The sequence below is a fragment of the Choristoneura fumiferana genome, chromosome 6 (assembly GCF_025370935.1).
Source record: "Choristoneura fumiferana chromosome 6, NRCan_CFum_1, whole genome shotgun sequence".
NCBI classification, from domain to species: Eukaryota; Metazoa; Arthropoda; class Insecta; order Lepidoptera; family Tortricidae; genus Choristoneura; species Choristoneura fumiferana.
In genome coordinates this window covers 4,232,221-4,248,089 of record NC_133477.1, presented here as the reverse complement: position 1 = coordinate 4,248,089, position 15,869 = coordinate 4,232,221, and the positions used below count along the sequence as shown (strand labels likewise).

At 37.6% G+C, this 15,869-nt stretch overlaps 1 protein-coding gene across 1 annotated transcript in view; it reads left to right on the top strand.

Annotated features, from left to right (window-relative positions):
• Window positions 1-3,515: 3,515 nt before the first annotated feature.
• LOC141428854 (galactokinase-like) overlaps window positions 3,516-15,869 on the top strand; it is a 70,535-nt gene continuing 58,181 nt past the window's right edge. Inside the window, exons 1-3 of the mRNA XM_074088890.1 lie at window positions 3,516-3,963; window positions 10,332-10,505; window positions 14,338-14,521. Of these exons, the coding sequence (XP_073944991.1) occupies window positions 10,332-10,505; window positions 14,338-14,521 (358 nt within the window). The 5' untranslated portion in view covers window positions 3,516-3,963. The remainder of the gene's footprint in view (window positions 3,964-10,331; window positions 10,506-14,337; window positions 14,522-15,869) is intronic.

Here is a 15,869-nt window from a genome sequence, read left to right as displayed (position 1 = left end):
CTCAAAATACAAACTAAAAGCCACTAAGAAAAGATACAAACAGCACACAACGCACGCCGCGAACTGTAAAAAGTGGACTTTCGTAACGTAGGTAGTCGCGGTAGTTCCTTTTTTGCCATGTTCATTGAGATCTGTGAAGCACTGTAACAGTTTTAGCAATCGCGAAAGTGGGAGAATTTAAAATTTAAATCGACCTCACACTTTGGAGTTTGTCCTTCTTTATATCATTGATACTCAAAATACCACAAACGGGAGTTATCTTATCAGCCTAATATTTACCTCGACGTTTCGACCACATATTACAGTGGCCGTGGTTACGAATAGACTTGAGTGTGTTTGTTTTAGCGTGATAATAAGTCCCGTTTGTGGTATTTTGACTATGAGTGAAAATCACGAAAGTTTAAAACGTTTATCTTTGATCTAACTAAGCTAAGATGTTAATAAGTAGAGGATTTAAAACTAGTTGTAGGTATTGATTGTGTATATTAATAGCCCTTTATTATAGGTCGACCGAGAGGGGTATTTATAATTTTTTTAAAGATAAAGATAAAGATAATTTATTTGTCAATCATGAGTATCTACCTATATACAATTATGAAATTGAATATATAGATGTACAATAATTTTATGTCCTGTCCTTCATGTCTTGCCTTTCAGCATACAAATTTTTACTTATGAATTTAAATAATTATACAATAAAAAAATAGGAAATAATTAAATTATAACAATATTACATTAATGTCCTATAAATAATTTTGCATTTAATATAATGATAATCAGTGGAACATTTTGAAAACAATATCTAGTAGATATTCGCTAACAGAGTAATATGCCTTATCGGTTAAAAAACTTTCAATGCTTTTTTGAAACTAGGTAAAACTTCCTTCTCTGTTACAGTTTTTGGTTTTTCACCTACTACTTACTTGTAATGTTTATGAAAACTACCAACACGCTGCGTAGATCTTAAACTGTTACATCACTCCATCCGTCCATTTATTACTTAGGTACTCCAATGTCGTTCGACAATATTAGCCTACATTCAACAAATTACGCCTACTGAACAGCCAACGTATGGAGCATTGACCTATGACCATGATTTGATAAACCCAAACAGTATCAGCGAGTATGTTTGTAAAGAGCTTGGCATTATCAGAGATCAACCACAAGGGGCAATAAACAATAAACCGTTGGTTGATAAAGCTGTTAAGGGCCAGCAAGTTTAGTATTTCTTGGCAGGATGGAACAGAAAAATGTTATTAAGTAAATTACTAAATTAATGAATGTTTTATTTTGTTCACCAAAACCGAGTTAATAATTTAGAATACCTACAGGCCGGCAAGGCACTTGTGATACCCCTCTTAATTGCGGGTGTTAATAGGCCGCAGTGATGACTTCCCATCAGGATATCCGTATCCGTATGCACTAAGTAGGTACCATACCTACTTATAGTCAAAATACCACAGGACATATCACGCTAAAACACACGAGTATTTAACTAATATTTACCTCGAAGTTTCGACCACATTACAGTGGCCATGGTCAGTCGACTAGACTGAAGTGTGGGGTGTCAAGGCGCTCGATTTTAATGAAAATTTGCACTTTAAAGTTGAATATTTTGCAAACAAATCACTGAATCGAAAAATCGTTTAGCAACCCCCTAATGGCTTTTAACCTATTCAACGATACCCCACACTATAAGTCTGGATGAGAAAAAAAAATCACCCCTCTTTACATCTATGGGAACTTTACATTTTTAATTTTCTTTTTATTACTTACTTATACCATTTTGTTGGCATAGTTTTCATATAAGTATATTCGTGCAAAGTTACACCTTTCTAGCATTGATAGTCCCTGAGCAAAGCCGCGGACGGACAGACCGACAGACAGACAGACATGGCGAAACTATAAGGGTTCCGTTTTTGCCATTTTGGCTACGGAACCCTAAAAAAGAAACGACGATAACCCAACGAAGAAACGGCGAGGTAAATATTAGGTACTCGTGTGTTTTAGCGTGATAGGTAGTAAGTCCCGTTTGTGATATTTTGACTATGAGTGAAAATAACGGAAGTTTAAATTAAAACGTTATATTTACCTACTTGTTTGAAAATCAGCGTCGAATTTGTGAGCTGTTGATTTTTGAACAAGTCGTTAGTGATTAAATTTATCAACACCATTACATATGGCCATTTGCTTCGCTCACGATACAAGGTATGAAAGCGAAATGCATAACAAATAAACTGCATACCTAATTTCAGAGAACAGAATGAACATCAGTTTCCGTAATAATGATTAAGTAAAAATTAGGATAAATATTTAAAATACATTTTACCCATACCTAATTAATGCACAAAAAAAGGAAAAAGGAAATTAGTCGGGCCGCTTTGCGTTTTGATGAAAATATTAAAGAACCGTGAATGAATAGCTGTTGCCCGCGATTTCATCTGCGAAGAATTCGTTTATCGCTATCCCGCGGGGACTATGCTGATTTTCCCCAAAATTAGCCTAAGTTAATTTAGTATAAGTACCTAGTAATACTTTTTTTTATCTAAGCGTCGTCGGTGTCGGGGGACCGCTAAGGTTAACGGGAAACTAAAGTACATTATGTTGTTTTTTTTAAAGTATTATAAATGACGTAATTTTAGAAATGTACCCACCTGTGCTTCTGGTATTAATATAGGAGGGGGGGGGGCATAGAAGGGTACTTAACGTTTAAACATCCCTAAAAACCAAAATAATGTGATTAAATTAAAAGTTTTAACTTAAAATCGCTTAACTCATTGCGAATTACTATCGATACATTTATGTTGATAATGTAATGTACTAGATGTGAATACTTAAATAAAAAAGGCATTTGATCCGCTATGCCCCGTGTATAGGGGTAAAGTGGGGTCTCCTATGGGGCATTGTGGCTTGGTCATAATAAATAACGAAACATAACTTCCAAACGAAATAGTTTTATTTCTTAGCGACATAACGACAGTTAAAAAAAAACAAAAATAATTACAACACTAGCATAACAAATTCAGTACTATGATTACAATCATAAGTGTACGTTTTAGGAAGGATCGGTGTTCAATTTCACTAAAAATTTTAAGAAAACACTGGTTTTGATATTTTTGTTTATATCACACAAACGCGTGCCGAAATGGCGTGGCTCGCCTATGAAGGTGTCGTTCGCCGACTAAGGACCAATCATAGCGACGCATTTGACAGTTTGTACGGCGTTTGCTTCGAGCTGCATAAGGTTCGCCCCGCTATGCCCCCCCCCCCCCTCCTCCCCTACTGACACATTTTATCGATAATAGTACATTGTGTCTTAAGGGCGGTAAATAAGGAATTACGAACGAGAGTCTATTAGAAGCCCGAAGTCGAAGACTGAGGGCTTTAATGAGTCGATGTTCGTAATTATAGTACCGCCCGTGCGACATACAATGTTTTTCATCACATTTGCGAGTAAATTTTTATATTTCTAAAAGAAAAAATACATAATTATTCCAAATATTGGCGATACCTTAGGCTGCGCTCTCGGAAGCGCTGCCCTCCCCCTCCCGCAGCATGCGCTACAACCTGCGTGTGCATGTGGTCCTGCAGCAGCGCGCGCAGCAGCATCAGTAGGCATAATCACTACTCAACTTATTTACCGACCTTGGGCTTCATGACAACAAAATTTGTACGCGCAATGACTCATTTACCGACCACGGGTTTCATGACAAGCACATTAAGGTCGAGGGTTTTATTTGGGGGGTTGCAACCAAGGTAGCCTGCATGTTACGACACTGTTTACGAGCAAGTGTGATGAAAATTATTTTATTATTCACAATTTGTTTCCCCTTAACGCGTAAACCCATTCATTACAGCGCGACCGGCAGTCTTGCTTGAATGACTGAGTGAAGTGCAAGTTTACCGGTCTACCTACTACATTCTTTATTGTGCTAAAACCTCTGGATATTCCACATCAAAAAGGTACGTATGCTCTTTGCGTTAGGTAGATTTTTGAATAAAACTTTATTGGAATTTTCGATTGAATTTTATTAAATCTGTGATGGTGCGCGCATCTTTATTGGTTGTGTATAAATACATATACCTGACATATTTAAGTGCATTCAGCGATTCAAATTACGGTATTCTTAAAAACTAACAGAACAATACCAGTTCTGCTGTTCTACATCTATATTATGGGTTTATCCTGATTAAGTAGCTCTTTCCCGCGCCTAAGTTTAGCCATATAAATTTGCCAGTGAGTGTACGCGTAGATTATCACAGTTTCTTAAATATTAACCCCCTTATTCATAAACGACAATCAAACCTATTTTAGTTAAAATGCCGCTAAAATTCGTTTGTCCTTATCTGTCACTTCGACATTTGTATTTGTTAGAAAGGGACAAAGCATTTGTTAGTTAACATAGGCTTGTTAAGTTTTATGAATAAGGGGGTTAGTATATAGTACTTAATTAATTGTTACACTGTAATGCATGTTTGTAATATTTACTTACTTATTTAATGTTATTTTTTATTTTTATTTCCGTGTGTTTATTAAAACAAGAGAGTTTTAGTTATAGGTATTTTAAGAGGTAAATTTGTTTCTGCCGATTATATGCCATATAATAGTTAAATAATACAGGCACGTACAATAGAAGTATTATTTACTCAACTGGTTTCTGTAGTAACTGGCATGTGAAGTAATAAATATTAACTAACTGAACTGACTCCCATCATTGTTGTCAAATTAAGATATTTAGGAGCACCCAGGACAGCACAATTAGGTAAAGCTTTTTCGATATTTTACTTAATTAATTGCAAAATTTCTAGCAATACTTTTAATTATAAAAAATATGCTCTGTTGGGGCGTAGCTATTTTAATCACATTGAGTAAACATAATAATATTATATTACCTAGTTTTTTAACATAACTAGCGGGGACTATAAATTTTTCGGGAATAAAACCATCATATGTTCTTCCCCAGGACTTAATCTGTAAGTATACCAAATTTCATCTAAATTGGTTCAGCGGTTTAGACGTGATAAGGTAACAAACAAACAGTTTTTTTTACATAATATTAGTGGAACGATAATGTAACATAATGCATAGTATATAATTTTTATGACAGGCGGGCCACTCAGAGAAGCTTGGTGGGCCACATATTCACGCACAGGCCGCAGGTAGATTCTAAGCAGGTAGAACCTTTTCGCTGTAGAAGCCATGTTTACATTCCATACATCACACGTGATTCAGTGTCTTCGGTTGTGTAACAATTAAGGTAACAAGAATAATCAATGAGGAGATTTACGAACAGAACGCCGACCTAAGGATTTTTCAAAGGCATAGGGATTAGCGACAGGCATTTCAGTATAATTAAAACGGTGTCGAATAATCCTTTCTGACAATGTTTCAAAGTGAAAACGGTACGGAATTACGTCAATACGAAAAGGAGAGGAATGTATAAAGCATCACATAAAACATCCATTGTTTATGCTTTGAGTTACGCGGATGGAGTCCTCTTCTGGAAAGACTGTTACTAACTGGAAAGTGTCGAATTAGGGGTCACATTAGACAATATACAGCCTCTAGTCTCTACCAGACTCTTTTCAGAGTCTTTCCAGTTAGGAAAGTGTCGAATTAGGAATATGGTCAATTAGGAATATGGCCATTTGGGAATATGACCAATTAGAAATACTTATGACGAATCAGGAACAAATCGTCTAACGCGTAGGTGCTAGCAATAACAATCATCGTCTCTTTCTACCCTCATCCTATACCGTATGACAGAAAGAAGCGGTGGCAACGATTGTGATCCTAAGTGCGTTAGACAATATGGGCCCAGTACCCTTAGTGTAAGTTTTCGGTTACAAAATACGTCTCGACCTCGTTTCTAGCGGAACTCGTCTCGAAACACGAACAGCGCCTCTAGCGGAACGTTTGCGATGTTTGTGTTTCCATACAAATTGAGATTTTAACGCGAACGCGATCGAGACGTGTTTTATAACCGAAAACTTACACTAAGGGCACTGAGGGCCTATTACGAAGTTCGAAAATCAAAGCTCGTATCGCACCGTCCCTCTCGCTCTCGGTGTTTTGACATAACAATTACGTCGTTCAAACAAAAATAACCTCACCCTTCTTTAAGGTGGTTATCACACTGCCACTGTACAAATACAAATATTCTTTAACTTTTACACACCATAAATCAGTACAAAAAACTTATAATTATAAGCACTTAGATTCAGATTGTACGGTTTTTCACTTTGACTGTAGAATCTTGATTTGTATAAAAAAACATGATCGAATACTGACTCCGCATCTTCATTATTCTTAACATAGAACCTGAGTTAGGGTACGAGTATGAACTATCTCTGCTCCAAATTTCATGCAAATCCGTCAAGCCGTTTGACAAACATACACATACATAAGACACACGCACAAACTTGGCTCTTCTAATATTAGTGGGATTATAAATGTTAATATGTAATACTCAGATCGGCAAAATATTACGGCGGTATAAAACACACCTAGCTCGAAGTTAATGAATTTTCTCAAATTTATATGGTTTCATACACATTGATTTTAAAATTACGAACAAAACAAAAAATATCAATTTGGATCAAGGTACGTAAGTAATGATCATTTATATGTAAGTACCTAAGCGGCACTTATGCTTTAGTAAGTACATACAAGAAATTAATAATTGTATAGTTAAAAAACTTAAGAATTGATATGGGACTAATTAGTTATTATTTTTCGAATATGGAAGGTCGACTTATCTATACGGACTTGTTACTATTTATATTTAAGTACTACAAGCAATCAGGCCATCGTCTTATTTTTTTTACTAATAGATAGATTGATGAAAGGAGAAGGAACGATAGTGAATTAACCAACTTTTAATTGGCGAGGAAATTGCTTCTAACACGGTATACTCGTTCCGATTCCCAGAAGTGTTGGTATTATTTAACTTCCAGTCTTAGTTGTATCCAAGATATAAGTCTTTTACTATTTTTTTTCTTACTAGTGTAATTCATTAGTTCTAGGTGACAGCTATTTTATCCGTAATTATGATAAACTAGCTCTTGCCGGCGACTTCTTCTGTATTTTTTTTATCACTGTCCGCATATACTTAGTATTCAGTATATTTATTTCCATAACAATTTACATTGTGTCGGACAATATATATCTATAAACATGACATGTATATTACAGCATATTATGAACACAACACTTAATTATAGCACACAAATTAACAATACCATAAAATTTTAGCCACTTTAGGACCACTTACAGGTATCCAGAAACTAATTAAAATAAACTAGAAAAAAAAACAACTAAAAGAAAACAAACAAAAGTCAACATTAATTGAAACAACTTTTCTTAATAAAATTAGGGATAACTACGAGTAAATTGCACTTATTACTTACTTTAGTTTTAGATTACTAGGTAGGTACTTATTTAACTTTGTAGGTTTAAAATATTATAATGCTGACTAGGGAATTAGGAACATACCTAATATGCTTCTTATTGAATTTAATATTAATATATTTATTTTTTATTATTATCAAAAGAAATGTTTGAGATCTGTATGTGGCATTAAACCCTTTGAGTCCTGCAAACCGCATTTCATAAAATTGAAGATATTAACTCTACCTTGCCTTTATGTTTATGAGATGTCCATTTTATATAAAATGTAATATACTTACATCAATTTTCAAAATTTAATAGTTTACGTCAACATGGGAAAATTAGTTGTAAGCCATCAAGAACCGCTTTTTTGTTAAAAAGTGTATTTGGAATGGCACACAGAATATTTAATAAGTAAATTACTAAAAACTATTATTAAGTTGGAAAGCATAAACGAATTTAAGCAGGCTTTGAGAAATTATTTAATATCAAAAGCTTACTATTCAATTCAAGAATATTTAAATGACACTCATAATTTAGATTAGAATATATTTATGTATATAATTAGTTACTATTATAAATGCAAGTGATACACACAACTTTAAAATATTTTGCATGTCTTTCTGACAAAACATTTCGCACTATAAATTGTACGTAAACCATCTTCTTTGTACCATGTTTGAGCAAATAAATGACTGATTACTGATTACTGATTACCTATGAAGTCACTGACATCATAATAACACATCTTCAAAAGAAAATCTCTGAGGCGATGTTTGAAAATGCTTACATTATTTATAGACTTAAGGTCTTTAGGTAGGCTATTGTACAAATTTATAGTTTGGTTTCTCGTGCTATGCTGAACTACTCTGAGGTTGGGTGCTATAGTTTTTCCTAAGCAGATTAGCAGATTTTCATGACAAAGTTATCCTACGTAATGATCCAGGTGCAGACCATTTCATCCAGTCCATGGAGTCGTTTTTGCGCACTAAGTAGGTATACTCTTAAGAAAAATCCGAACATACAAACTTTCATATTTGAAATATTAGTAAACTTTACAGTGGGCAGTCCACATAAAATCAGGTGCAAATTACTATGTAGGTTAATAATAATTGTCAACCGACAGCTCGTTGGCTTCACGGGCCTCGCAATGTACTTTTCTCAAACATGACATGAAATATTGACGTTGTGTTACAAATAATAGGCTGAGAAGTATCGCGATGCAGGCGCTGCGGCTCGCCTGCCTGCGCGCGGTCACTCTAGCGGCCTGCAAAGAGATTTCATACACACTTTGCAGGCCGCTGGCCGGCAATGCGACCGTCTTTTGTTTCAACGCGCGCCCTGCGACACGGCGCACGCCCACCGCGGGCACCACCACCCGCAGCCGCCGCGCCAGCAGCCAGCGCGACACGCGCGCACACAACAGGGCGACCAGACTAGCGTACCGCCAGCTTGATTTCTTGTTTTTTTATTTTATTTCATGTCATGTTTGTGAAAAGCACTATACAAGCCTCGGCCGGAACGTCTATATCTGCTTGGCCCGCAACCCCCTACTTCCCGGCCTCTCCAGTAATGTACTATAATGCAACTTGCACGATTCTTGGAAGTCTAAATCGACAATAATAATAATGATGATGGGTGATAATGACTTGAAAATAATAAAATGTAAGGTATGCCAAGCGCGTATAACCAATCTTGCCAAGCCCACCCAGCTTGAAAACGGAAGAAGAACTTGAACTGTTAAACTCCATACCTACATATTCCCAAATCCATATCCATACTAATATTATAAATGCGAAAGTGTGTTTGTATGTTTGTGTATTTGTGTGTTTGTCCGTCTTTCACGCCGTAACGGAGCGACGGATCGACGTGATTTTTGCCATAGAGATAGTTTATGGGCCCGAGAGTGACATAGGCTATTTTTTATCCCGGAAAAATGCACAGTTCCCGAGAGAACAGCGCGCGATAACCGAATACCACGCGGGCATAGCCGCAGGCAAAAGCTAGTAATAATGTAAAATCAATGTATGATTGATTTTTTGGAGTCTTTTTGTATTTTTTATTTCAACTCCAAATTTGTTACTTTTACGGGTATCCCGTGAAACCATATCGATGGTATTTTCGATAATCAATGTAATTTTATGACGTAAGTAAATAGGTACTAAGTATAATAATCGTGTACAGTGGGAAAATGCTGCAACGGCTTTCCGAGTATCTTTAAAGGAATTAAGAAAAGATTAACTGATAGTTTATCACGTTTCTTTAGTGGGTATTCTTATGATTATTGCTCAAAAGATAAGACATTGCTTTATTATGTAGGTATATTGCTACTAAAATTGTATATTATTTTAATAAAAAGATGAAAAACTCCCGCCATTGTTATTTCAAAGTTTAATATATCTTATAGACTGATTTTAATGAAATTTGCCTAAAAACCTTCTCGATTAGGTAAAGCAGCTTTTGATTTAAAAAAATTAAAAAAATTGGGTCACATGTCACATGTCTGGAGTCATTCAAAAATGCTGATATTCTCTGAACCCTTTGTCCCAATAGAATTTGTGAAAGTGCTTTCGCAATGCAAATAAAATCCTGCCTTTGAATTACATACAAGCTTTTCTTACTACCTATATCGCTATTATTAATGAGTACCTAACGCCCGAGGCGAAGGCTAGACGCACAATGTCGCGATTCAATTTCAAAACGTCAGAGCCTCAGAGCCAACAAAGTTGCGGACGCTAGGTGGCACTGATGTCGTGCACAGGGCCAATATTGACGAATGTAAGTATTTATGAAGTAAGAAATGTAAGATTGAAAAGCATCAGTAGGTATACTCGTATTCATAGGTCGCAGTAAGTATATATACCACGTCTAGCTTTCGCCAATGTCGATAATTTTATGGTATGGTTAATGTTCTATGTTAATCTCCGTATTTCTCTACTAGATGCCAGCACTAACCGACGCGGTACCGGCCGGTGAGGCGGCGCTCCTGCGCAGGGCGCGCGACGAGTTTGCCGCTGTCTTCGCCCGCGGCGCCACCGTCGCTGCGGCGGCGCCGGGTCGCGTCAACCTCATGGGAGACCACGTGGATTATTGTGAAGGCTACGTTCTTCCTGTGGTTAGTAGTACCTAAACTCATATCCCTAGTCTGTGGTAGTACTGATGCTGATGGGGATCACACCTCGTTACAATGTGCCAAAGAAAATTTTCTAAAATTGAGCAATTATTCATAATAAAAAAATAATTTTCGGAAACTTCTCACAATTTTGTATGGGGATTAAAATTTTCCGTTTCTTCTATTTAAATTTCCTATACTATATACCTACCTTGTGAAAATTTCCTGAAATTTTCGAAAACTTTTTTAACTTTTTGGAAACTTTCCGCAACTTGCACATCTGTAGTTAGTAGAGTATTTTACGTTATAGGGTATATTATAGCACCTCATGAATAAAGACTAAAAACAAGTCAACAAAAGCAAGGACGTAGTGTCATTGGCCATTTAGGTGACACAACCACAAAAAAAATCCAGAACTTGCTATTTACTTGCTATTTGCTTTTTTTGTTGTATACATGATACGTGTGCAATAAAAAAACATGGTAGCCTAATGTTTTGACGTTATGGTCTCTCAAGCAGAGAATCGTGGGTTCAAACCTCTGAGTTTTTCGAAATTTATGTGTGATACATTTGAAATTTACCACGAGCTTTACAAAAGGAAAACATGAGGAAACCTGCACAATTCAATGGTTTATGTGAAGCTGCCAATCGTCACTGGTGGGCACGCTTGGGAACTACGACCTAAAAACTCTCTTATTCTAAGAGGAACCTTTTGTCTAGCAGAGTGGGACGTAGGTATATACTATATAGGCTGCTGCGACGAAGTATGATGAACAAAATGTTGGCGTGCATGTTACGCATTTGTGATCGATATTTTTTCATCAGTGATAATAATGTGTTTGTAGGCCTATTTTTTTATTTGTGACCATTTCATGCTGCTATGTTTAATAAACCCAATTATTTAGCATTTACACAGCCAAATTACGAACAGTGACAGGCTCAATGGTATGGTGCAGGTGGTAGGACCTTGTGCAAGGTCCGCCCGGATTGCTACCACCATCTTGCTCGCTAATCCTGCCGTGAAGCAGCAGTGCTTGCACTATTGTGTTTCGGCGTGGAGAGTAAGACAGCCGGTGAAATTACTGGCACGTGAGGTATCCCATCTTAGGCCTCTAGGTTGGCAACGCGTGTACAATACCCTTGGTGTTGCAGATGTTTATGATCGGTGGTGATCTCTTACCATCAGGAGACCCACTTGCTCGTTAGCCATCCAGTCGAATAAAAAAAAAATACTCATTTACCTATTTTTTTATCGTTATAAAGTTCAAGTTTATGAGGGTTCCTTAAACATACATTTACAGCAAAGCGGAAAGAAGTTGAAAGATAGGAATAAGTGCCTTGATACTACGCAGGAGTATTTCGCTCTCAAAACAACATTGTAGAAACTTCCAAGCCATTCAAAACAAAAGTTTTACCTAAGGGCGTTGTTTCAAAATGTTCCATTTTGATCTGGAAAACAAAATTATACTAAATAAAGATTGATGATAATCGAAGCGCCTCGTCTTCAGAGATTTAATGGAATCGATGTTAAACTTGGCTTTGATAATCCTTTCATAGATCAAACAAATTCAATTAGAGACGGCGGCCATCGGCAATCTTGAATGAAACGTAATTCAATTTCTGTTGGACAATTTGTCCCGGTTACTGGTTTTTGTCATTTTTCAAGTTCAAGGTATTAAAGATTTGATAATTTATTGAATCAGACGTTACTTTGCGGAGCCCATTATCATTGTGATAGCTACGTTTATGCACGAAATGTGTGTGCATGCAGTTCCTCCACCTCCGCACTGTAAGAACACACACAAATGACACAAACCCATCTATCACCACCGCACTGCACCGACTCAACCAGAGCTCATTTTCTGAGCAACACATCGTTGACCATGTTACCAGGTGTTAGACTGAGCACACACTGTGAACTGGCGCAGTGACCAAAAGTGGGTCTTGGCCTCTAACATCAGGCTACACCATGCTTTGTAATCTTGGGCCAGCTCTAGCCAGCCTTTGGCCTTGAGATTAAATAGTTATTTGTGTCACAAGGAGCAAAATGGTGTAAGTATTTACGGCGAGGGCGTACATTGAATCCAGAATGTAGCGAAGGATTCTACAATAGAATCCTGAGCGTAATGAGGGATTCAGCTGTTAACGCCCAAGATGAAAATAATTTTGCTCCCGAGTGGCTCATACAACTTTTCACACCGAGAATTAAGAAACTTGAAAAAAAAATCTCAATATTATTAAAGAACAACCAGCATAGAAAATAGCGTGACTTTACAATTATCAACTTCAAAAATTGGCATTTGCAATAAAACACGTAGAAAAGCCTTGAACAGAAAAGTTGCACTTTGCTCCCTCTCGTCAGGGAGGAAAAGTTACTTTTCTGAAGGAGAGGTGTGAAATAGTTATTTTCACACCTATCATTCAGAAAACTAACTTTCCTCCCTGACGAGAAGGATCAAAGAGCAACTTTTCCGTTCCAGGCTTTTCGAAGTGTTTTTTGCAAATGCAATTTTCTGAAATTGATATTGTAAAACCACGCCATTTTTTATACTGGTTGGTCTTTAATATATATTTAGAATTGTTTTATTTAAATTTTCGTCATACTCGGTGTGAAAAGTTGTATTGAGTCACTCGGGAGCAAAATTATTTACATCTTGGGCGTTAACACTTGAATCCCTCATTGCGCTCAGGATTCTACTTTTGTTGTAAAATCCTTCGCTACATTCTGGATTGAATGTACCGCCCTCGCCGTAAATACATCATTTTGCTCCCTTGTGACACAAAGGTTTTTCTAGACCTCGTCCCGACAAGCGTAGCTCGGCCAGGACGCATGACCGACGTCGTGGGGAGCGTTTTCTCTCCTTTTCGCTACTGCTCTTGCGACGAGTGGAGTCATTGGCTACTTGGCAGCATACCTCGTCACACTGGTTGCACGTTATAATTGTGGACGGAATATAAAAGGAAAATGAGAGATTAATTTGCTGATGGCTTAGTCATTTTCTAAAATAAACACATTTAGCTGTTTGTAAGATATTAGACTTAAAAAATGTTGTAGCGGAGAGGCGGGGGAATGGAGTAGAGACACGCAAACGTACTAAGAGAAACTGGGTTTAATCTAACTTAACGAGATTACGCATTTACATGCGGCACAGTACAGGCCCCTGTACCACAAAAGTTACAAGTGCTACAATTCTACAAAATTGTATATTTTCTCTTAGTAAAATGTTACAATTTTGTAGAATTGTAGCACTTGTAACTTTTGTGGTACAGGGGGGTGGAGTGATTCGTGAACCAGCAATGTATTAACTCTGGTTTGATGACACTAAGACGACTCAACTATAGGTTGAGGGCGTATAGCGTGCACTACCGAGTTCCTTCCTCTGACAACAAACATTTCCTTGGGTCCGTATATAAACACTCGCCGGCGGACAAGCGTTAGCGAGTTTGAACCTACAGCCAGCGCCATCTGTTGGTCGCCCGCGCAGGTCGAACTATGCGATTCCGCTGCTAGCGCGATCTGGCGGCGTATGGTGTTACAATGTATGTTTTTCGGTATTTTTTTCCGAAATTAGCAACTATTTTTTTCACAGAAAGAATACCACTAGATAACGTAATAACAGAGGTCCGTTTGATGATACAGTTTTGCTTGCGATTGGCACGAGCTAATCAGCTCATGAAAATAACAGATTACATCGGGAAACAGCCAAATAATGATCTGATCCCATAAAGGGATCTCATTCAGTTAACCATTGGTATTTTTTTTTGAAACAATAACTGCCTCTTCACCTGAAACACACCAAGTATTCCATTCTCAAGCTAAACTCTTCACATGCAGGCACTGCCCTTTCTAACCGTGATGGTGGGAGCTCCCAGCAACTCGGGCACGTGTCGGGTGGTATCGGTGCAGGACTCAGGAAGACAGGAAGCCAGTTTCCCGGCGCCGACAGCAGCCAACCCTCTGAAGCCAGGAGAACCGGCGTGGGCCAACTACGTCAAAGGGGTGGTGGCGAACTTCCCTGGTGAGCTTGGTTAATCATCATCATTGATTAGTATTAAATATAATGACCCGGATAACGACCAGATGGCCCAGTGGTTAGAGAACCTGACTACGAAGCTTGAGGTCCCGGGTTCGATTCCCGTGTCGGGGCAGATATTTGTATGAAAAATACGAATGTTTGTTCTCGGGTCTTGGATGTTTAATATGTATTTAAGTATGTATCTATATCTATATAATTATATTTATCCGTTGCTTAGTACCCAAAACACAAGCTTTACTAAGCTTACTTTGGGACTAGGTCAATTGGTGTGAATTGTCCCGTGATATTTATTTATTATTTATTTATTTATTATTATTTATAACTCACGTCTTAAGGCGCTGTACGTAGTGAAAACTACAATTTTAGAACTATTTAAAAATATACTTACACAATACTTACAACTGCAATTTTTTTATATGTATATTTTCAGTGTATTAGCTAGTTTTTGACTACATCAAAAACACGATTGCTGACAAAAACCTCGATAGATTATTTTTTTGAAAAAGAGCCTTCATTTACACGTTAAACCAATATTATGAAAACTATTATGAATATCAACACAAAATTTGCTTTATTAAATAGTTTTTAGTAGATTTAGATTTATGCTTCATAGATTTTCAATAGGTTGAGTACATCAATCATACCAATTTATTTCGTCTTTGGCAAAATAAAACGGTTCTAGCGCGCGCGGCGGCCAAGTATTTCCCAGTCGCCAGTACACGCGTGTACGTAGTCGACGACGGACCTGTGCACATTTTTCTAACGCGCTAGTACTACTTTCGAGAGCAAATAATATGGGTAATCGCAGTATTAAAAAAGTTAAGCGAAAGAGGAAACGCATAAGTGAACTCAGAGCACATATGAGAAGCATTAGAGTACCTAAACGGTAAGTACCTACCACACACTAATCGACCGGCCGGAGTCGGCCGAGTCAGCAGGGATACTACGAAACTCCAAACTCGAAGTTCGTGTCGTGCGGTCCCTCTCGCTCTCGTACTAAATAGTATAAGTGTCAGAGGGACCGCAACCCACGATCTTCGAGTTTCGTAGCAGCACTGCTGAGCGGATTTCACATTCGTACTACGACCGCAAGCTGGTTGGCGCGGGCCTCGGCTGCTCATGGAAGCGGACGGCTTTGTCCAAATTCTACCGCGACTGCCATACAAATTGTAGGCACGTTGTATAAACCTATACTACATGCGGCGAACCTTGCGGCTACTATGAAACTCGAAACTCGAAGTTCGTATCGTACCATCCTCTCGCTCTCGTATTAAATAGTATAAGTGTCAGAGGACCGCACCCACGATCTTCGAGTTTCGTAGCAGCCCTG